The 15,614-nt window shown below is 38.0% G+C and overlaps 1 protein-coding gene across 4 annotated transcripts in view; it reads left to right on the plus strand.

Annotated features, from left to right (window-relative positions):
- TFRC (transferrin receptor) overlaps positions 1–8,668 on the plus strand; it is a 28,536-nt gene extending 19,868 nt beyond the window's left edge. For 3 of the 4 annotated variants that reach the window (XM_004745360.3, XM_004745361.3, XM_045088052.1), the window contains exons 14-19: positions 335–402; positions 1,816–1,874; positions 2,087–2,168; positions 3,689–3,910; positions 4,909–5,049; positions 5,625–8,668. In XM_004745360.3, the coding sequence (XP_004745417.1) occupies positions 335–402; positions 1,816–1,874; positions 2,087–2,168; positions 3,689–3,910; positions 4,909–5,049; positions 5,625–5,867 (815 nt within the window). In that variant the 3' untranslated portion in view covers positions 5,868–8,668. The remainder of the gene's footprint in view (positions 1–334; positions 403–1,815; positions 1,875–2,086; positions 2,169–3,688; positions 3,911–4,908; positions 5,050–5,624) is intronic. The other variant, NM_001310181.1, reaches the window with a different exon arrangement.
- The last annotated feature ends 6,946 nt before the right edge of the window (positions 8,669–15,614 follow it).

The raw sequence follows: 15,614 nt of genomic DNA on the forward strand, positions 1-15,614 counted from the left end.
TCTTGTACAGCAGAATGTTTTGGAGTGTAGGAAGTAGATGGTAGCTAGCAGATGACTGTCCTAATTAGGTGAACTAGAAAGGTACCAAAAAACAAATAATTAACTCTGCCAGCTGAGGGGCTATGAGCATCAGTCGAGTCAAATTAGGGTTAGCAGTTACTAAAGAAGTTGACTCTTAATCACCTTTTGTCTAGTTCTTAAAGAGGGTGGTTGTATTTGGCCACTTACTTAGGTTACTGTCTTCCTTTTATGTCAAGTACTTTTGGTTGTAGAAGTAGCCGTGTAAAAATTACTTGATTAGAGAAGGGGCAATGTTAAAATAATCTCTTTGCAGGTACCAACAACTTCAAGGTTTCTGCCAGCCCACTGTTGTATTCACTTATTGAGAAAACGATGAAAGATGTGAGTGTATACCTAAATATAAAATCTGTAACTTAATTTTTTAATCTAATTTACAGTAAGATGGAAAACAATATTTAAACCATCATAAGTAGCCAATTAGAGGAATTTATAATAAATTCTATAGCAGCATTATTTAAGTTCTGCTCCTGGCTTATTTGCTCTGCCTATTGAACATGTGAGGTGAGGGTATACTATTTACTTAGTAAATATAAGGTGGTATATGAAAGGCTCTGATCTCAAAAAATAGGTAGTCTCTTTGGGAATACTGCAGAATTTCCTGAGGCCTAAGCTGTACTGTGGGTGTCCAATGGGGGTTGTCTGTAGAGTCAGAATGTTAAGGAAGCTTTCAATGAACTGGAGGGGGCACCTGGCTGGTTCACCTGGTAGAGTGTGCAACTCTTGATCTCAGGGTTGTGAGTTTGAGCCCCATGTTGGATGTAGCGATTACTTAAAATATAAACTCTTTTAAAAATTAAAAAAAAATAAATGAACTTGAACTATACCTAATATGTAAATAAAAAGACCAAATGAAATATTGAGTAAATACATTGAGTAAATACAGACCTATGAATGACCATAGTTTTGCAATAGGGAGGAATAAGATTTGGCTAATGGGCTTAGAGGCCATATATATCAGAAAATTTTTTTTAAAAGATTTTATTTATTTATTTGACAGAGATCACAAGTAGGAAGAGAGGCAGGCAGAGAGAGTGAGAGGGAAGCAGGCTCCCTGCTGAGCAGAGAGCCTGATACGGGACTCGATCCCGGGACCCTGAGATCATGACCTAAGCCGAAGGCAGTGGCTCAACCCACTGAGCCACCCAGGCGCCCTCAGAAAAAAATTTTTAAAGATTTTATTTTACTTGAAAGAGAGCACACAGGGGGAGAGAGAATCAAACTCCCTTCTGAGGACCCTGAGATCATGACCTGAGCCGAAGGTAGACGCTTAATCAGCTGAGCCACTCAGGCTCAGAATGTTTAAAAATGGCAAGAACAAGGGTCAGAGAACTGGGCCTTGATCCTATGGGAAACTGGGAATTTCTGTAGCCTCCAGCAAGGCAGTAATGTGTTTGCAGGTTAAGCAGCAGTAGTATAATGAGCTAGAAGGACCAGAAACAAGGCAGGCCTATCATGAAGGCTAGAAAGGGCTTTTAAAATTGTGGCGAAGACACCTTTAAAATGGTTTAAGGAGGAGAATATTTTTTTCTTGCAGTAACTGAAGGAACTATGACAGCATGAGCCTAGTAGGAATAACTTTAGAAATTTGAGGTTGTTTTACCAGTCTTAAATTTTTTCAAGAAGATAACAATAAATCTTTTACAATAAATGTATATAGATCTAAATGTTTGTGACCAGGCTAAATAACTATGTTCAGAAAGATTCATTTTAGTGACATTAACTTTTATTTTACAGGTAAAACATCCAGTTACTGGGCAGTCTCTTTATCGGGACAGCAACTGGTTCAACAAAGTGTAAGTTGAAAAAAGTGAATGAACAGCTTATAGAAAAGCAGAATTATCCAGTGACACCTACTATGGTAGAAATCTAAACCTAACCTTGCAGTGAGCTTACCTATACTTAGGGTCAGTTTAAGAATTTATTTGGGGATAGGGGTAGGGTTGCATGGCAGCACAGTCTGCTCTTGAGAAAACTTTCTAGAGACACATTCTTGCTTTCCTTTCAGCGAGGAATTTTCTTTGGATAATGCTGCTTTCCCTTTCCTTGCGTATTCTGGAATCCCAGCAGTTTCTTTCTGTTTTTGTGAGGTAAGTCTGAACTCTGAAGTCATATTTTCGTTCTCCTTTGATCAATTTTGAGACCTAGAGTACTTAAAATATTTTCAGAAGTTATACACATGCAGTTATTGCATACTCCCTTATTACCAGTCTTAACATAGAATTGTTCCTCAGTTAGCTTAATTAGCAGTTGAATTTATTCGCTAAAACATCTTCAATTTGATATGATGAGTTTTAGTAACAAGGCTACCTATTGGACAGTGCAGGTAAGAAAATTTCTGCCGAACAGAAGGTTCACCTGGACATTGCTGTACTTGATAACTGCTAAGATACGGTTCTAGACGTTTGTCTAGAGATGTTAATCTAAACAGGGATTATGGGTAAAAGCACAAAACCAAACAGATGTCAGGTTGTTAACAAGACTGAACTTTGAACAGACCAAGTTGTAGGAAAGCAAGATTGACTTGTTTCGGAAGCCAGTTAGAAGGCACTGAAGGCTACTCTGAGTAAATAGAAGGCTGAAGGTCTCTGTGCTGAAGTGGTGAAGTTAGAAAGCCAGCCCTGGAATGGGCTCTCCAAGGGATGAAAAGATCCTAGAGTTTTTAGTATAGGAGGTCAGGCTGGGAGCTGTTGACTTTGACATCAAATTATTGATCCCACGGAGGACAGGTCCTCACATGACTTTTTATCACTGGATGTTTGGCCTGGGACTAGGAGGAGAAAGGTCTGAAGCAAGAGACTGATGTAAGATCTGGATTTGGAGATTAACCTAGCTGGAATTCTCTTGACCTTCTGCTAGAACAGCGGTATGGATGGCATTGAAATAGTTGGTCACGATATTTGTTTAGTACATTAGGAAGAACTGAATGTCTGGTTCTAGGGTTGAGATTTAAGGAGGATTTCTGTTGACCTCCAGAAGGTTTTTAAAAAACTTCTTACTGACTTCTTAAGACACTAGAAACCTAGTGGGTAATACAGAATTGTATAGTCCAAAAATAAAGAATGAGGTCAGATCAAAGGATTGTCAGTGAGATTATTACCAAGGACAATGGTAAGAAATAAGAGTTGAAGAAATAGTTAACTTAAATTGTCTAATGAAGGTAGAGGGAACTTTTGTTAGAAAGGGTAGCATGTATGAATGGATTGAGTGCTGAATCATTAGAAAGGAGGTCAGTTTTAATCTAAGTGTGACACTTTTTATCAAAAGCACACTTCATGCGTGCTGTCTTTATCTAATGAGTCAAACTTGCCAGAGAGGAAAATAAGGATACAACCTCAAGAAATCTGGCTAGACTTCTCTTCAGGGTATATGATGCAGTAGAATAGGGATTCTCTAAGACCTAGAAGAAAGCAGTTATTCTAGGAGGTTAGGTTCAGAGGAAGTAGCAAAAGCGGTACCAAAGTAGTGGATGGGAGATAAAATTGGAGTAGAAATACAGGAGAAGCAAGGGAAGGATTGGTACTACTATTAACTTTGATTGTAAAATGAATGCGTGGCTCATGCTCTTAGGATCCACCGGTGAGTACATTTACCTAGCTTTGTTTTTCAGGACACATATTATCCTTATTTGGGTACTACCATGGATGTCTTTGAGGAACTGGAAAAGAAAATTCCTCAGTTGAGCAAAATGGCACGTGGAGCAGCAGAATTCGCTGCTCAGCTCATAATGAAACTTACCTATGATCTTGAATTGAACCTGAACTATGAGATGTATAATGACAAAATACTTTCATTTGTGAGGGATATGAACCGATTCAGAACAGACATAAAGGTGAGTACTAAGTAATATCAGGTTCTTACTACTGAAGTAGCTTGAAGAGTAATATTTAACTGTTCCTAAGGGACATGAGTGGTAGCCAAAGTACATTTTAAAGTGAACTAATGTATAATTTTTCTTAGAATTTATAACTCATTTGAAAGGAAAGTTGAGAGGCTGTGGGTTATAAAGCTAGGATATAACAGAGCAAGTATTTCAGAATATAATTAGCCTAAAGTATGTTACATTTATGTAATTCTAAGCAACCTGTAAAGAGGTCCCAGAGAATATAAAGATCTCAACCATGACTCTGGTTGGACCTGTGAGTTTGTGCTGTATATCATATATGCCTTTCAGGGATGTCGAGGATGGAAAGAGAACATAGCTGGTAGTTACAGTCTTACTTAGTGTATTAATTAATTAATTAATTAGTGTATTACTACGTGTCTAGTATTCATGTAGAATACTATGTGATAGTACACATAGTACTTGATAAAGTCAAATTAATAATATGTGGTTTCTAATTGGTTTTGTGGTACTAGAAGTCAACAGATCCCTTAAATGAAATAAATCACTGATAAATCTTAATTAGTATGGCTTTCTCAAAACTTGAAACTAATTATAACTGATCAGAAAATGGGACTTTTGAGAAAAATCTCTAGACTGAAGTTCATTGAGCCAAAATGGTTAAGATTTTCCATCAGCAGATTGGCCTGGAAACCGTATACTACACAGGACTGTTAATCTCGTTAAATTCTCGATGAGGATGGCTTCCTTGGGTGACTAATGGCTAACTGCCATCTGCTGGTTTCAGATACGAGTGTATTACTCCAGTTCATAAAACCTGGGACCTCCTGGGCAAGGTGCCTAAGTCTAGCATTTCTCTGTCCACGAGTCACCACCCCCTTTTATCAGAACCATCTCATCTGCTACCACTAAATTAGAAAGAAACGTAGAGTAATATCCTTAGAAAAAGAACATCTAATAGGGAGTTTCATGCTTTTCTGCTTCAGGAGATGGGTCTGAACCTACAATGGCTGTATTCTGCTCGTGGGGACTTTTTCCGCGCCACCTCCAGACTAACAACAGATTATAAGAACACAGAGAGAACGAACAGATATGTCATGAGGAAGATCAATGACCGTATCATGAAAGTAAGTACAGGTCTGAAAAAGAACTGAAGTATGTTACTTTTTTGTTGGTAAAACTTCTAAAAAGTAGAGTAGTAATTCCAGGAGCCTAGAATCCTTTGCTGCTTTAGAATTGAGCCCAGAGTTTCAACTCTCATTAGCAAGACCTAGAACTGGTGTATCCAAACTGGACGTTCTAAAGGCTTTTGACCTGGTATTAACACTTTTAGGTTTTAAAAACATTTTAGGAAGGATCATTAATGATTTTAGCTGTCATTTTCTCTGTATTCCCTTTCCTAATTCAGCCCTTAACTGCTTTTATCTTAATCTGCTTGGAAGAGCAGGAGACTTGATCACAGTGGGAATTTACAAATCTTCCATAACCAGGCTGCAACTAAAAAAGACCAATACCACTTTTACTAAGGAATTGACAGTTTACAATGTTAATGTTAGAAGATTATAGCCTGGTTCTCCATATTCTTAAATTTGGGGAATTTTAACATTTCCAGTGAGAGAATGATAGTTGTTTGACTACATCAGGTCCTCCTCTCAAAGTGGAAGTCCTAACAGTGTGTTCTCGTATGTTTTTGTTTCCATAGGTGGAATATCACTTCCTCTCACCCTATGTATCTCCAAGAGATTCTCCTTTCCGGCATATCTTCTGGGGCTCTGGCTCTCACACTCTGTCAGCTTTACTAGAGCATTTGAAGCTGCGTCAGAAAAATAACAGTGCTTTCAACGAAACACTGTTGAGAAACCAGTTGGCTCTAGCAACCTGGACTATTCAAGGAGCTGCAAATGCCCTCTCTGGTGACATATGGGACATTGACAATGAGTTTTAAATGTGATGTTCATAACTTCTGTAAGAACATCAGGGTAGTGTGATTTCTAGACTTGTGCTGGTTGTGCTAAATTTCTCATAGGGCTACAAAACCTAATATTGTTAAAATTCTACCCAACCGTCTTGGTACTCCTAGATGTCTTTAGGCAGCAGCTTTTAATACAGGGTAGGTACTTAAAGTTAAAGTGAATAACCACTTAAAAATGTTCGTGATAGAATCTTTTCTCAGATCATCTCTAAAATTTTAAATGCTTTGTATGGTAACTGCCTCTTTCTTGTTAGTTATGAAAAAGTTAGAACCAGTTACATGAATTATTGCTCTAAATCCTAAGGACAGGAACTGGTATCTTCTGAGAAGGGAGGAGGAGGGCGCTATCTGCTGAAGGTTGAAAGTAGTAGCTTGGTGTGAACCTCTGCTTTCAGTTGTTGCTAGATAGGGGATACCAGGTAGCAAGACCTCATTCTCCAAATGAGATGCATGCCTTCTTTAAGGATTTAGCTGGTTTCCACATCCCTGAATGAAACAGTTAACTTTTGGAAGGGACTTGTTTTCTTGCTCATGAGGTCTGAAACAGAGGTCCTTCAGCTGGATAAAACGAGGTTCAACTGTTTATCACAGGAGTAAGGCCTTAATGTGTTAACCTCAAGATTTATGAAAAGAGGAGACCAGAAGCCAAAGACCTATGTTTTCTTTTAATCTGCCCCTTCCCCGTAAGCTTTTGTTTATTAGTTTGTCGTTCTTGTGTTTCCCAAAGTATTTTGAAAGAGAACCAGCTTCAGGTGTTTAATTTCAAACTCAGTTTGTCAGATGTTAAAGAACACACTGCCAAATTTTGGCCAAAGTGTTAATTTTTTGGAAAAGCTTTCTATCATTTTGGCACTGAGATATTTATTGTTTATTTATCAGTGACAGAGTTCACTATAAATGGTGTTTTTTTTATAGAAGATAATTATCGGAAGCAGTGCCTTCCATAATTATGACAGTTATACTGTCGTTTTTTTTTAATAAAAGCAGCATCTGCTAATAAAACCCAACAGATACTGGAAGTTTTGCATTTATGGCCAACACTCGAAGGTTTTAGAAAACAGCCACAAGCCAAATAAAACTTTAAAGCTAAATATCTGAAGAATTCCATTTAATTGGGAGTTGCAAATCAAGTTAGACTTTTGTTTAGCCAACCAGATAAAAATGGCAGTTCTCCTAAAGGGAAGGAATTGCGACCAAGTTATGGTAAATTAATGTCACTTAAAGGCTGTGATAGTACTCATGTGTGTGAAGTTTTACAGCTCAGTTTACCCAAGGTGTAACTTTAATTCGAATTTTGCAAAATTTCCAGTACCTTTGTCACAAACCTAACTCACATTATCGGGAGCAGTGTCTTCCATAATGTATAAAGAACAAGGTAGTTTTTGCCTACCACAGTGTCTATATCGGAGACAGTGATCTCCATATGTTACACTAAGGGTGTACGTAATTATCGGGAACAGTGTTTCCCATAATTTTCTTCATGCAATGACATCTTCAAAGCTTGAAGATCGTTAGTATCTAACATGTATTCCCAGCTCCCTATAATTCTCTTTTAGTTTTAGTTGCAGAAACATTTTATGGTCATTAGGCATTTGGTGGGTGCATTCAACCACTACAAAATAAAATTACTTCAAGATCCTTTGTTTTTAAACCTAATGTAGTATTTCGTTATATTTGTGGTTTCTCCAGGTCTTCTGTTTAGTGGGATAGTAGTATACATTTATAATGTTTGCCGTTGACAGATGAATTTAACTTTATTCCCTTATTTGCATGTTCTCTCCTGTAAACTTAATTCTACAAGTTTGAATCCAGAATTGATCTTTTAGCTTAAATCAGGGGAAACTTGCCTAGGAGCCTCAGTGGGAGGGGGGAGTGAAAGGTGTAGCAAAGCGAAGCTTGCAAAAGGATCTTTGATTATGTCTACCTACCCATTAGTATGTGGTAGTTTTCTGTTAAATATAGACGGGAACAAATTAGTTTGAAGCTACATGAATAAAGACTTATTTTCTTGTCAGCCATCATTATAAACCTGATAATCAGCTGTTTGTGATAGGGTAGTTCACCCTAAAACCACCTAAGAAAAAGTCTATAGGGTCTTTTCAGGTTCTTAAACTTACTGTCACCTGCCTAAGTTAACCTAGATCTAGATGATTACAGCCTCACTGAATTGCTTCACTGCTCAGTCTGTTTAGTCTTCACAGCATTTTCTCTTCAACTGGTATTTAGTGTAGCTGAGTGAAAAGGTCATAGCTGGATTCCTGGTTCATCTATCACACTTTATCATATTTAAGTGAAAGCTCAGTAACTTAAAGACATAATATTACAATTTACAGCAGTAAATCTTCCATTTACAGCAGTAAATCTCTTCAAAAACCTCTTTTCTATGGTGGGGATTCAGTTACTTCTAATCAAAAAAGCCAGTAAGTCGTAAGAGGCGTGCTATTCCTGAATGAAATGTGTGTCTGGCTAGCAACAGCCTGCTGGACTTAATAAGATTCTGTCAGGTTATAGATTTCAAGCGCATTTTGAAGGTAATGGATAAAAGAAGTGAGCTCTATCATGACTCACCGCTTTAGAACTTGCATGACCTTTACTGTTTTCCCTTTGAATGTTCTTGAAATTTCAGTTGACTAAACATGGCTTATTAGACTTGCCAGCTTATTGTTCATCTTTATCGTTGTAAACAAGTGATATGCCCTTAAAATTGTGTCCAAGCTGGTATGTGCAAAGGGTGGAAGTTCCTCATCTGATTTAATAAAATGCTTGAACACTGAGTTGTCATTTTTAATAGATTTTATTTTTTATTTTTTTTAAAAGATTTTATATATTTGACAGAGATCACAAGGAGGCAAAGAGACAGGCAGGCAGGGGGGCGGGAGGAAGCAGGTTCCCCGCTGATCAGAGAGCCCAATGTGGACCTCGATCCCAGGACCCTGAGATCATGACCTGAGCTGAAGGCAGAGGCTTACCCCACTGAGCCACCCAGGTGCCCAGATTTTATTTTTTGAGAGCAGTTTTGGGTTCATAGCAAAATTGAGCAGAATGTATGAAGTTCCCATATACTCTCTGCCTGCTTCCCACTGGCCCAACTTCCCCCATGATCAGTATCCCCCACCAGAGTAGGACACAAGTTACAATTGATGAATATACATTGATAACACATTATTGCCCAAAGCCCATAATTTACATCAAAGTTTACTTGCAGTTTTATATATTCTGTGAGTTTGGATGAATCTGTAATGAAAGTTATCCACCATTTTTAATACAATACGGTATAGTTTTGCTGCCTTGAAAATCCTCTGTTCTCTTCATCTTCCCTCTCCCTAATCCCTGGGGAGCACTGGTCTTTTTAACTGTCTCCATACTTCTGCCTTTTCAAGTTGGCTGCTTTCACTTAGTAGTAATATGCACGTAAGATTTCTCCATGTATTTTTATGGCTTGATAGCTCACTTCTGTTGAGTGCTGAATTTTACGTTGTCTGGATGTAACTTAGTTTGTTTATCCAGTCATCTACTGAATGACCTCTTCATTGCTCCCAAATTTTTGGCAATTGATGAATAAGGCTTCTATAAAGATAAGTGGTTTTTATGTGGACAGGTTTTTCAGTTCACTTGGGTAAATAGCAAGGAGTGCAGATCCTGGATCATACAAGTAATAGTTTGTTGAGTTTTTGTTTTGTTTTGTTTTTAAAGATTTTATTTACTTATTTGACAGATCACAAGTAGGCAGAGAGGCAGGCAGAGAGAGGAAGAGAAGCAGGCTCCCCGCTGAGCAGAGAGCCCAGTGCAGGGCTTGATCCCAGGACCCTGGGACCATGACCTGAGCCGAAGGCAGAGGCTTTAACCCGTTGAGCCACCCAGGTGCCCCAGTATGTTTAGTTTCGTAGGAAACTGTCAAACTCTATTCCAAAGTGGCTGTCCCATTTGAATTCCTATAGCAACGAATGAGTTCCTGTTGCCTTGCATACTTGCCAGAATCTGGTGGTGTCCAGTGTTTGGGATTTTAGCCATTCTAATAGTGTACTTGTAGTGGTATCTTGTTCTAATTTCCATTTCACTGATGACATGTTGAACATCTTTTCATGTGTTTATCAAGTGTATATCTTTGGTGACATGTCTGGTAGGTCTTTTGCCCCTTTTACTAATTGGATATTATTGTTTTAAGAAATTTTTATATATTTTGGATAACTGTCTTATGTTAGGTATGTTTTACAAATATTTTTGCCTGGTCTCTGGCTTGTCTTATTTTCTTGACAATGTCTTACAGAGCAGAAATTTTTAATTTTAATGAAGTCCTACTTAATCTTTCTCACGGATCATGCTTTTGAGAGTCACCACCAAACCAAGCATCATCTAGATTTTCTCCTGCATTATCTTGTAGGAGTTTTCTAATAAGTTTTGCATTTTACATTTAGGTCTGTAATCCATTTTGAGCTCCTTTTTGTAAAGGGCATATGGTCTGTGTCTATATTTCATTTTTTTTACATGTGGATGTCCAAATGGTCTTGAGTTTTGTTAAGACACTCCTCCCAGAAATATGAGCCATGTATGTGATTTTAAATGTTCTTAAAGCCACATTAAAAAACTAAGAAGAGACAGGTGGAATTTTTCTATATTTAACTCTGTATACCCCAAATACTATCATTTCAACATGTATGCATTAAAAATTGTTGGCAAGATATTTTGTATTCCTTTTTTCAGGGTAAAGCTTCAAAATCTATTGTATTTCTAGCACATCTTAGTTTGGAATACCCAATTTCAGGTGGTTCATAGCTACTTATGGTTAGTGGACCCTGCTGCTATATAATGAAAGACGTGGTTGGTAAAGTTCATTTTTGATGTTTTTGGTTTTTTAAAGATTTTATTTTTCAGAGAGAGAGAGAGCATAGGCAGACAAAAGGAGAAGTAGGCTCCCCACCTAGTAAGGAGTCCTTGTGGGACTCGATCACAGGATGCTGGGATCATGACCTGACCTGAAGGCAGCTGCTTAACCCACTGAGCCACCCAGGTGCCCCCACCCCCCCTTTTTAAGATTTTATTTATTTGTCAGCACAAGCAGGCAGAAGAACAGAAGCAGACCCCCCACTGAGCAAGGAGCTGGAAGCAAGACTTGATCCCAGGACCATGGGATCATGATATGAGCTGAAGGCAGACACTCAATGTACTGAGCTACCCAGGAGCTCCCTGTGTTTTGTTTTTTCAAGCAGGTTTTCTACACAATTCCCAAAATTATATTATTTAATCTCACTACAAGTGCCAACTAGGGTTCTTCAGTAGGATTACAGGAATTGCCCTCCCTAGAATAGGGAAGCTTTTTAATTGCTTTACCTGTGCCCAAGCTTGCTCCTGTGAGAATAAGTAGCTGCACACCCATTCTTAGGAAGCATGAGAAAAATTAAACTGCTGGGGCACCTGGGTGGCTTAGTTAAGCATCTGCCTTCAGCTCAGGTCATGATCTCAGGGTCCTGGGATCGAGGCCCACATTGGGCTCTCTGCTCAGCAGGAGCCTGCTTCCCCCTCTCTCTGCCTGCCTCTCTGCCTACTTGTGATTTGTCATATAAATAAAAATCTTTTTTAAAAATTTGTACTGCTGTATTCTACAGGGGATAGTGCCTATGTGAAAGATGGTGGGCCAGGTGGCAGCCCTAAACAAATACTTGAAGACATGTTTGTTTATCTGTAAGAACACTTCACTTGGAATACAACACATCAGGTACCAATATCTTGTGGCTACCAATAGGGTTACTTCTTTAGGTGATCAAGTTAGAGCTTTTGCTGTTTGCTACATCTGTCCTTTGAACTGTCTAAAGTTTAATCCATCCCACATGGACTGCTTTGACTAGTTAATACATCTTTTTTTTAAATATGTGCATGCTAATGGTCAAAGTGCAGAGAGGTCTGTATTGAAAAAAAGTAAGCTTTTCCTCTTGTTTTTCAGTTTCTCCCTACATCCACAATAACCAATTTCTTTTTTTCCCCTCAGCCACCAATTTCCTATGTATACTTTCAATTTCTAATGTATATTTTCATAAGTGAAAATGTCCATGAAACCTTCATGAAAAAGCATTCACGGGGAGTTTGGTTCCATTATCACAATGCAAGCCCTACAACCCAACCCTCCCACTGCTTACAATGATAAAACGGGTTAAAATAGAAAAGAAAAAGAAAAGAGAACCACTCAGGGGTTTTTAAAAGTAAACAAAGGCTAACAGATTGGAGGGGAGTAAAACCTGAAACATTGGGCAAGAACAAATAGAGGAGACAAAAAACTGATTGAATAATGGTATACCAAAGTCCAACCATATCGATAATTATGTATTATTGACCTAGGAACATTCTAATTTAAAAAATGACAGTGGGTTAGGGAAAAGCTCATTTATATGCTATCTAAAAGAAACACTTTATAGATGAGTTTAAAGTCAAAAGATGGAAAAAACATGCAAATTAGCAAAAGACTAGAGTGGCTTTATAATTCCCAGATAAAATAGACTTCAAAGGTTATTGCCATAGGTAAAAATAAGGAGCATTTCACAATGGTAATAGGGACAACTCCTTGGGACAATAGTACAAGTATAAATGTGTATGTACCTAACAGCCTTAAAGTACATGAAGAAACTGAATAAACTGACAATTTTGCCATAAATTTAAAATTTTTTTAAAAATAGGCTCTACACCCAATGTGTTACCCTGAGATATCAGGAGTCACAAGCTCTACTGATGGACCCAGCCAGCATCCTGCTATGGTAGATTTTTAACACCCACTGAACAGTTAATAGAAGAACTAAACAAATCAGGACAAAAGACTTAAACCACTTCATCAGCTGTCTCAATCTACTTGACATTTATAGAGTACTACCTCCAACAACTGCAAAATATTTTTTTTTTTCAGGTATGCATGGCATATTCATCAAGATAGAACATATCCTGGGCTGCAAAGCAAGTGTTAACAAAAATATTAAAATTAAACACAGTGTATTTTCTGACCACAGTAAAATGAGGAATCTGTTACAGGATAGCCAGGAACCCCCAAAACATTAGGATATTAAACCACATATTAGACCCACATAAGTAACGTATGGGCCAAAGATGAGATCACAAGAGAAATTAGACAAATCTGAATTTAATGATACAATGCTAAGATTTGTTGATGCAGATGAAGCTGTGCTTAGAGATGCACTGCCCAATACAGTAGCCACTAGCCACATGTGATTCAATTTAATTAGAATTAAAAGTTCCAATTCCTCAGACACATTGGCCACATTTCAAGTGCCCAGTAGGCACATATGGCTAGCCGCCACTGAACTGGATAGCAGAAAATAGGATATTTCCATCACTGTAGAAACTCCTATTAGTCGTGGCTTAGAGCGAAAATTAGTTTTACATATTTATATTAGAAAGGAAAAAAAGAAATCTTAAATCAATGACCTCAGTTTCTATCTGAACAAGGTAGTGAAGGAAAAGCAAAGAGCCCAAATGAAGAAAAAAAAAAGATATAGCAAAAATCAAAGTAGAAATCAGACAACAGATAGTTATTTGGAATGAAAATCACAACTGAAAAACCCCTAACTAGACTGATCAAGAAAAACGTATGAAACAACCATGCTGTCAGAAATGAAAAAGGTTATCACAACAGGTCCTATGGACATTAAAGGAAAATAAAGGTATACCATGAACAACTTATGCCAACAAATTAGACCAGTTACATAAAGTCAGAGAATTTTTAATTCAATTTAACCAAAACTAAGAAAAGTCAGGAAATTTGAATGGCCCTAAAGCAAATAAAAGTACCAAAACTTTCCAAAAAGGAAACTTAAGACTCAGTTTCACTGGTGAAGCCTACAAAACATTCAAGGAAGGAATACCACCAATCTTGCACAAACTTTTTCAGGAAACAGGAAAAGGAAACTGTTGAGGCTAATACAACATAGCAAAGGCTAACATGTTAAAAAAAACTGCAGACCAATATAATGAATACAGATGCTAAAATCCTCATCAATGCCAGCAAATTGAAAACAATGTATAAAAGGATAATATATTATGACCAAGTAAAATTTATTCCAAAAATGTGGGGTTAATACTCCAAAATCAGTGTATGCAGCAGTGTCATGAAATGAAAACACATGTCCATGCAAAAATTTATACATGAAAGATCATAGCATTCATAATAGTCAAAAAATAAAAATTCAAGTGTTCATTACCTGATGAATGAATAAACAAAATGTGGTATAAGCATACAATGGGATATTATTTGGCAATAAAAAGGACTGGAATGAAGTAATGTCCCAGAAGATGGCAGAGTTGGAAGCCATTCCTTCACCTCAGTAGCTATCGAACTGGCAAGAACTGTCTAAGGTAACTTTTGGAACTCGAATCTAGTTGAACATTCACAATGGCCAGGGTAGACTTTGATGAAGAGGCTAGTAAATTTCAGTTCTAGTTAATATTGGCCTTTCACATAGTGGCTACCATTCCCTACTTCTAGTTAATATTGGCCTTTCACATAGTGGCTACCATCCCCTACTTCCCAGCCTCAGCAAGCAGTTGGAAGGAGAGACAGTGGCCCACATTCCTTGTGAAGCTTCCTGGAGACAGATTTGGCAATAAGGATCTTATCCTCTAAACTAAAGATTTTATTTATTTGTCAGAGAGAGCGAGCACAAGTACAAGCAGGGGGAATGGCAGGCAGGGAGAAGCAGGCTCCCTGCTCACAGTAGGATTGATGATGCAAGACTCCGTTCCAGGACCCTGAGATCATGACCTGAGCTTAAGGCAGATGCTTAGCTGACTGAGCCACCCTGGTGTCCCACTGACCACTTTTTAAAAAAGACTTATTTATTTTAGAGAGAGCATGTGCATGGGGGTGCAGAGGGAGAGAATCTCAAGCAGACTCCCTGCTGAGCATGGAGCTCAATCCCATGACCCATGAGATCATGACCTGAGCTGTAACCAAGAGTTAGTCACTTAACTGACTGAGCCACCCAGGCACCCCTGCTCCTGATCACTTTTGATTGTTTGCACCCCTGTGGGCTGAAGTGACTTACAAGGGATTTAAAAAGACAATATTTCTCTTTGGGAACCAGACATTTAAGGAAATTTGTGTCAGGTCACTGGCTGGCTGCAGAGATAACAGAAAAGAAACTTGAAGGACACAACAAGCAATTCACACTTTGCAAAACTAATTTGGAAACAACACAAACACACAGCTCTAGTTCTCAACAAGCAAGATTTAACAATCCTTGAGGAGAACTGGATTTTCAGAATCACTACATCATACTCAGTATGTCAAGTTCTCAATTAAAAAAAAAGAAAACAGGAAAAAGAAAGTACAGCCACACTGGGGGATAATGATATGAAAAATGACTACTTGAAACATGTTTAATGAGCTAAAGAAACCATGGTCAAAGACCTAAAGGAAATCAGGAAAACTGTAGAACAAATGAGAGTATCAGTAAAGAGATAGAAATTATAAAAAGGAACTAAACATTCTGGAGCTGAGAGGTAAAATAACTGAAATGAAAAACTCATGAGAGGTATTCAGGAGCAAATTTGAGCAGGTAGAAGAAAGAATCTGTGAACTTAAAAGAGAAGACAATTGAAATTATCCAGTATGAGGAGCAGGAAGAAAAAAGATGAAGAAAAATGAACAGCGCCTGAGGGACCCATGGGACACCATCAAATGTACAAACATAGGCATTATTGGGGTCCCAGGAGAAGAGAGAC

This window comes from Mustela putorius, unplaced genomic scaffold (assembly GCF_011764305.1).
Source record: "Mustela putorius furo isolate JIRA1106 unplaced genomic scaffold, ASM1176430v1.1 tig00003834_pilon_pilon_pilon, whole genome shotgun sequence".
Taxonomy (NCBI): Eukaryota; Metazoa; Chordata; class Mammalia; order Carnivora; family Mustelidae; genus Mustela; species Mustela putorius.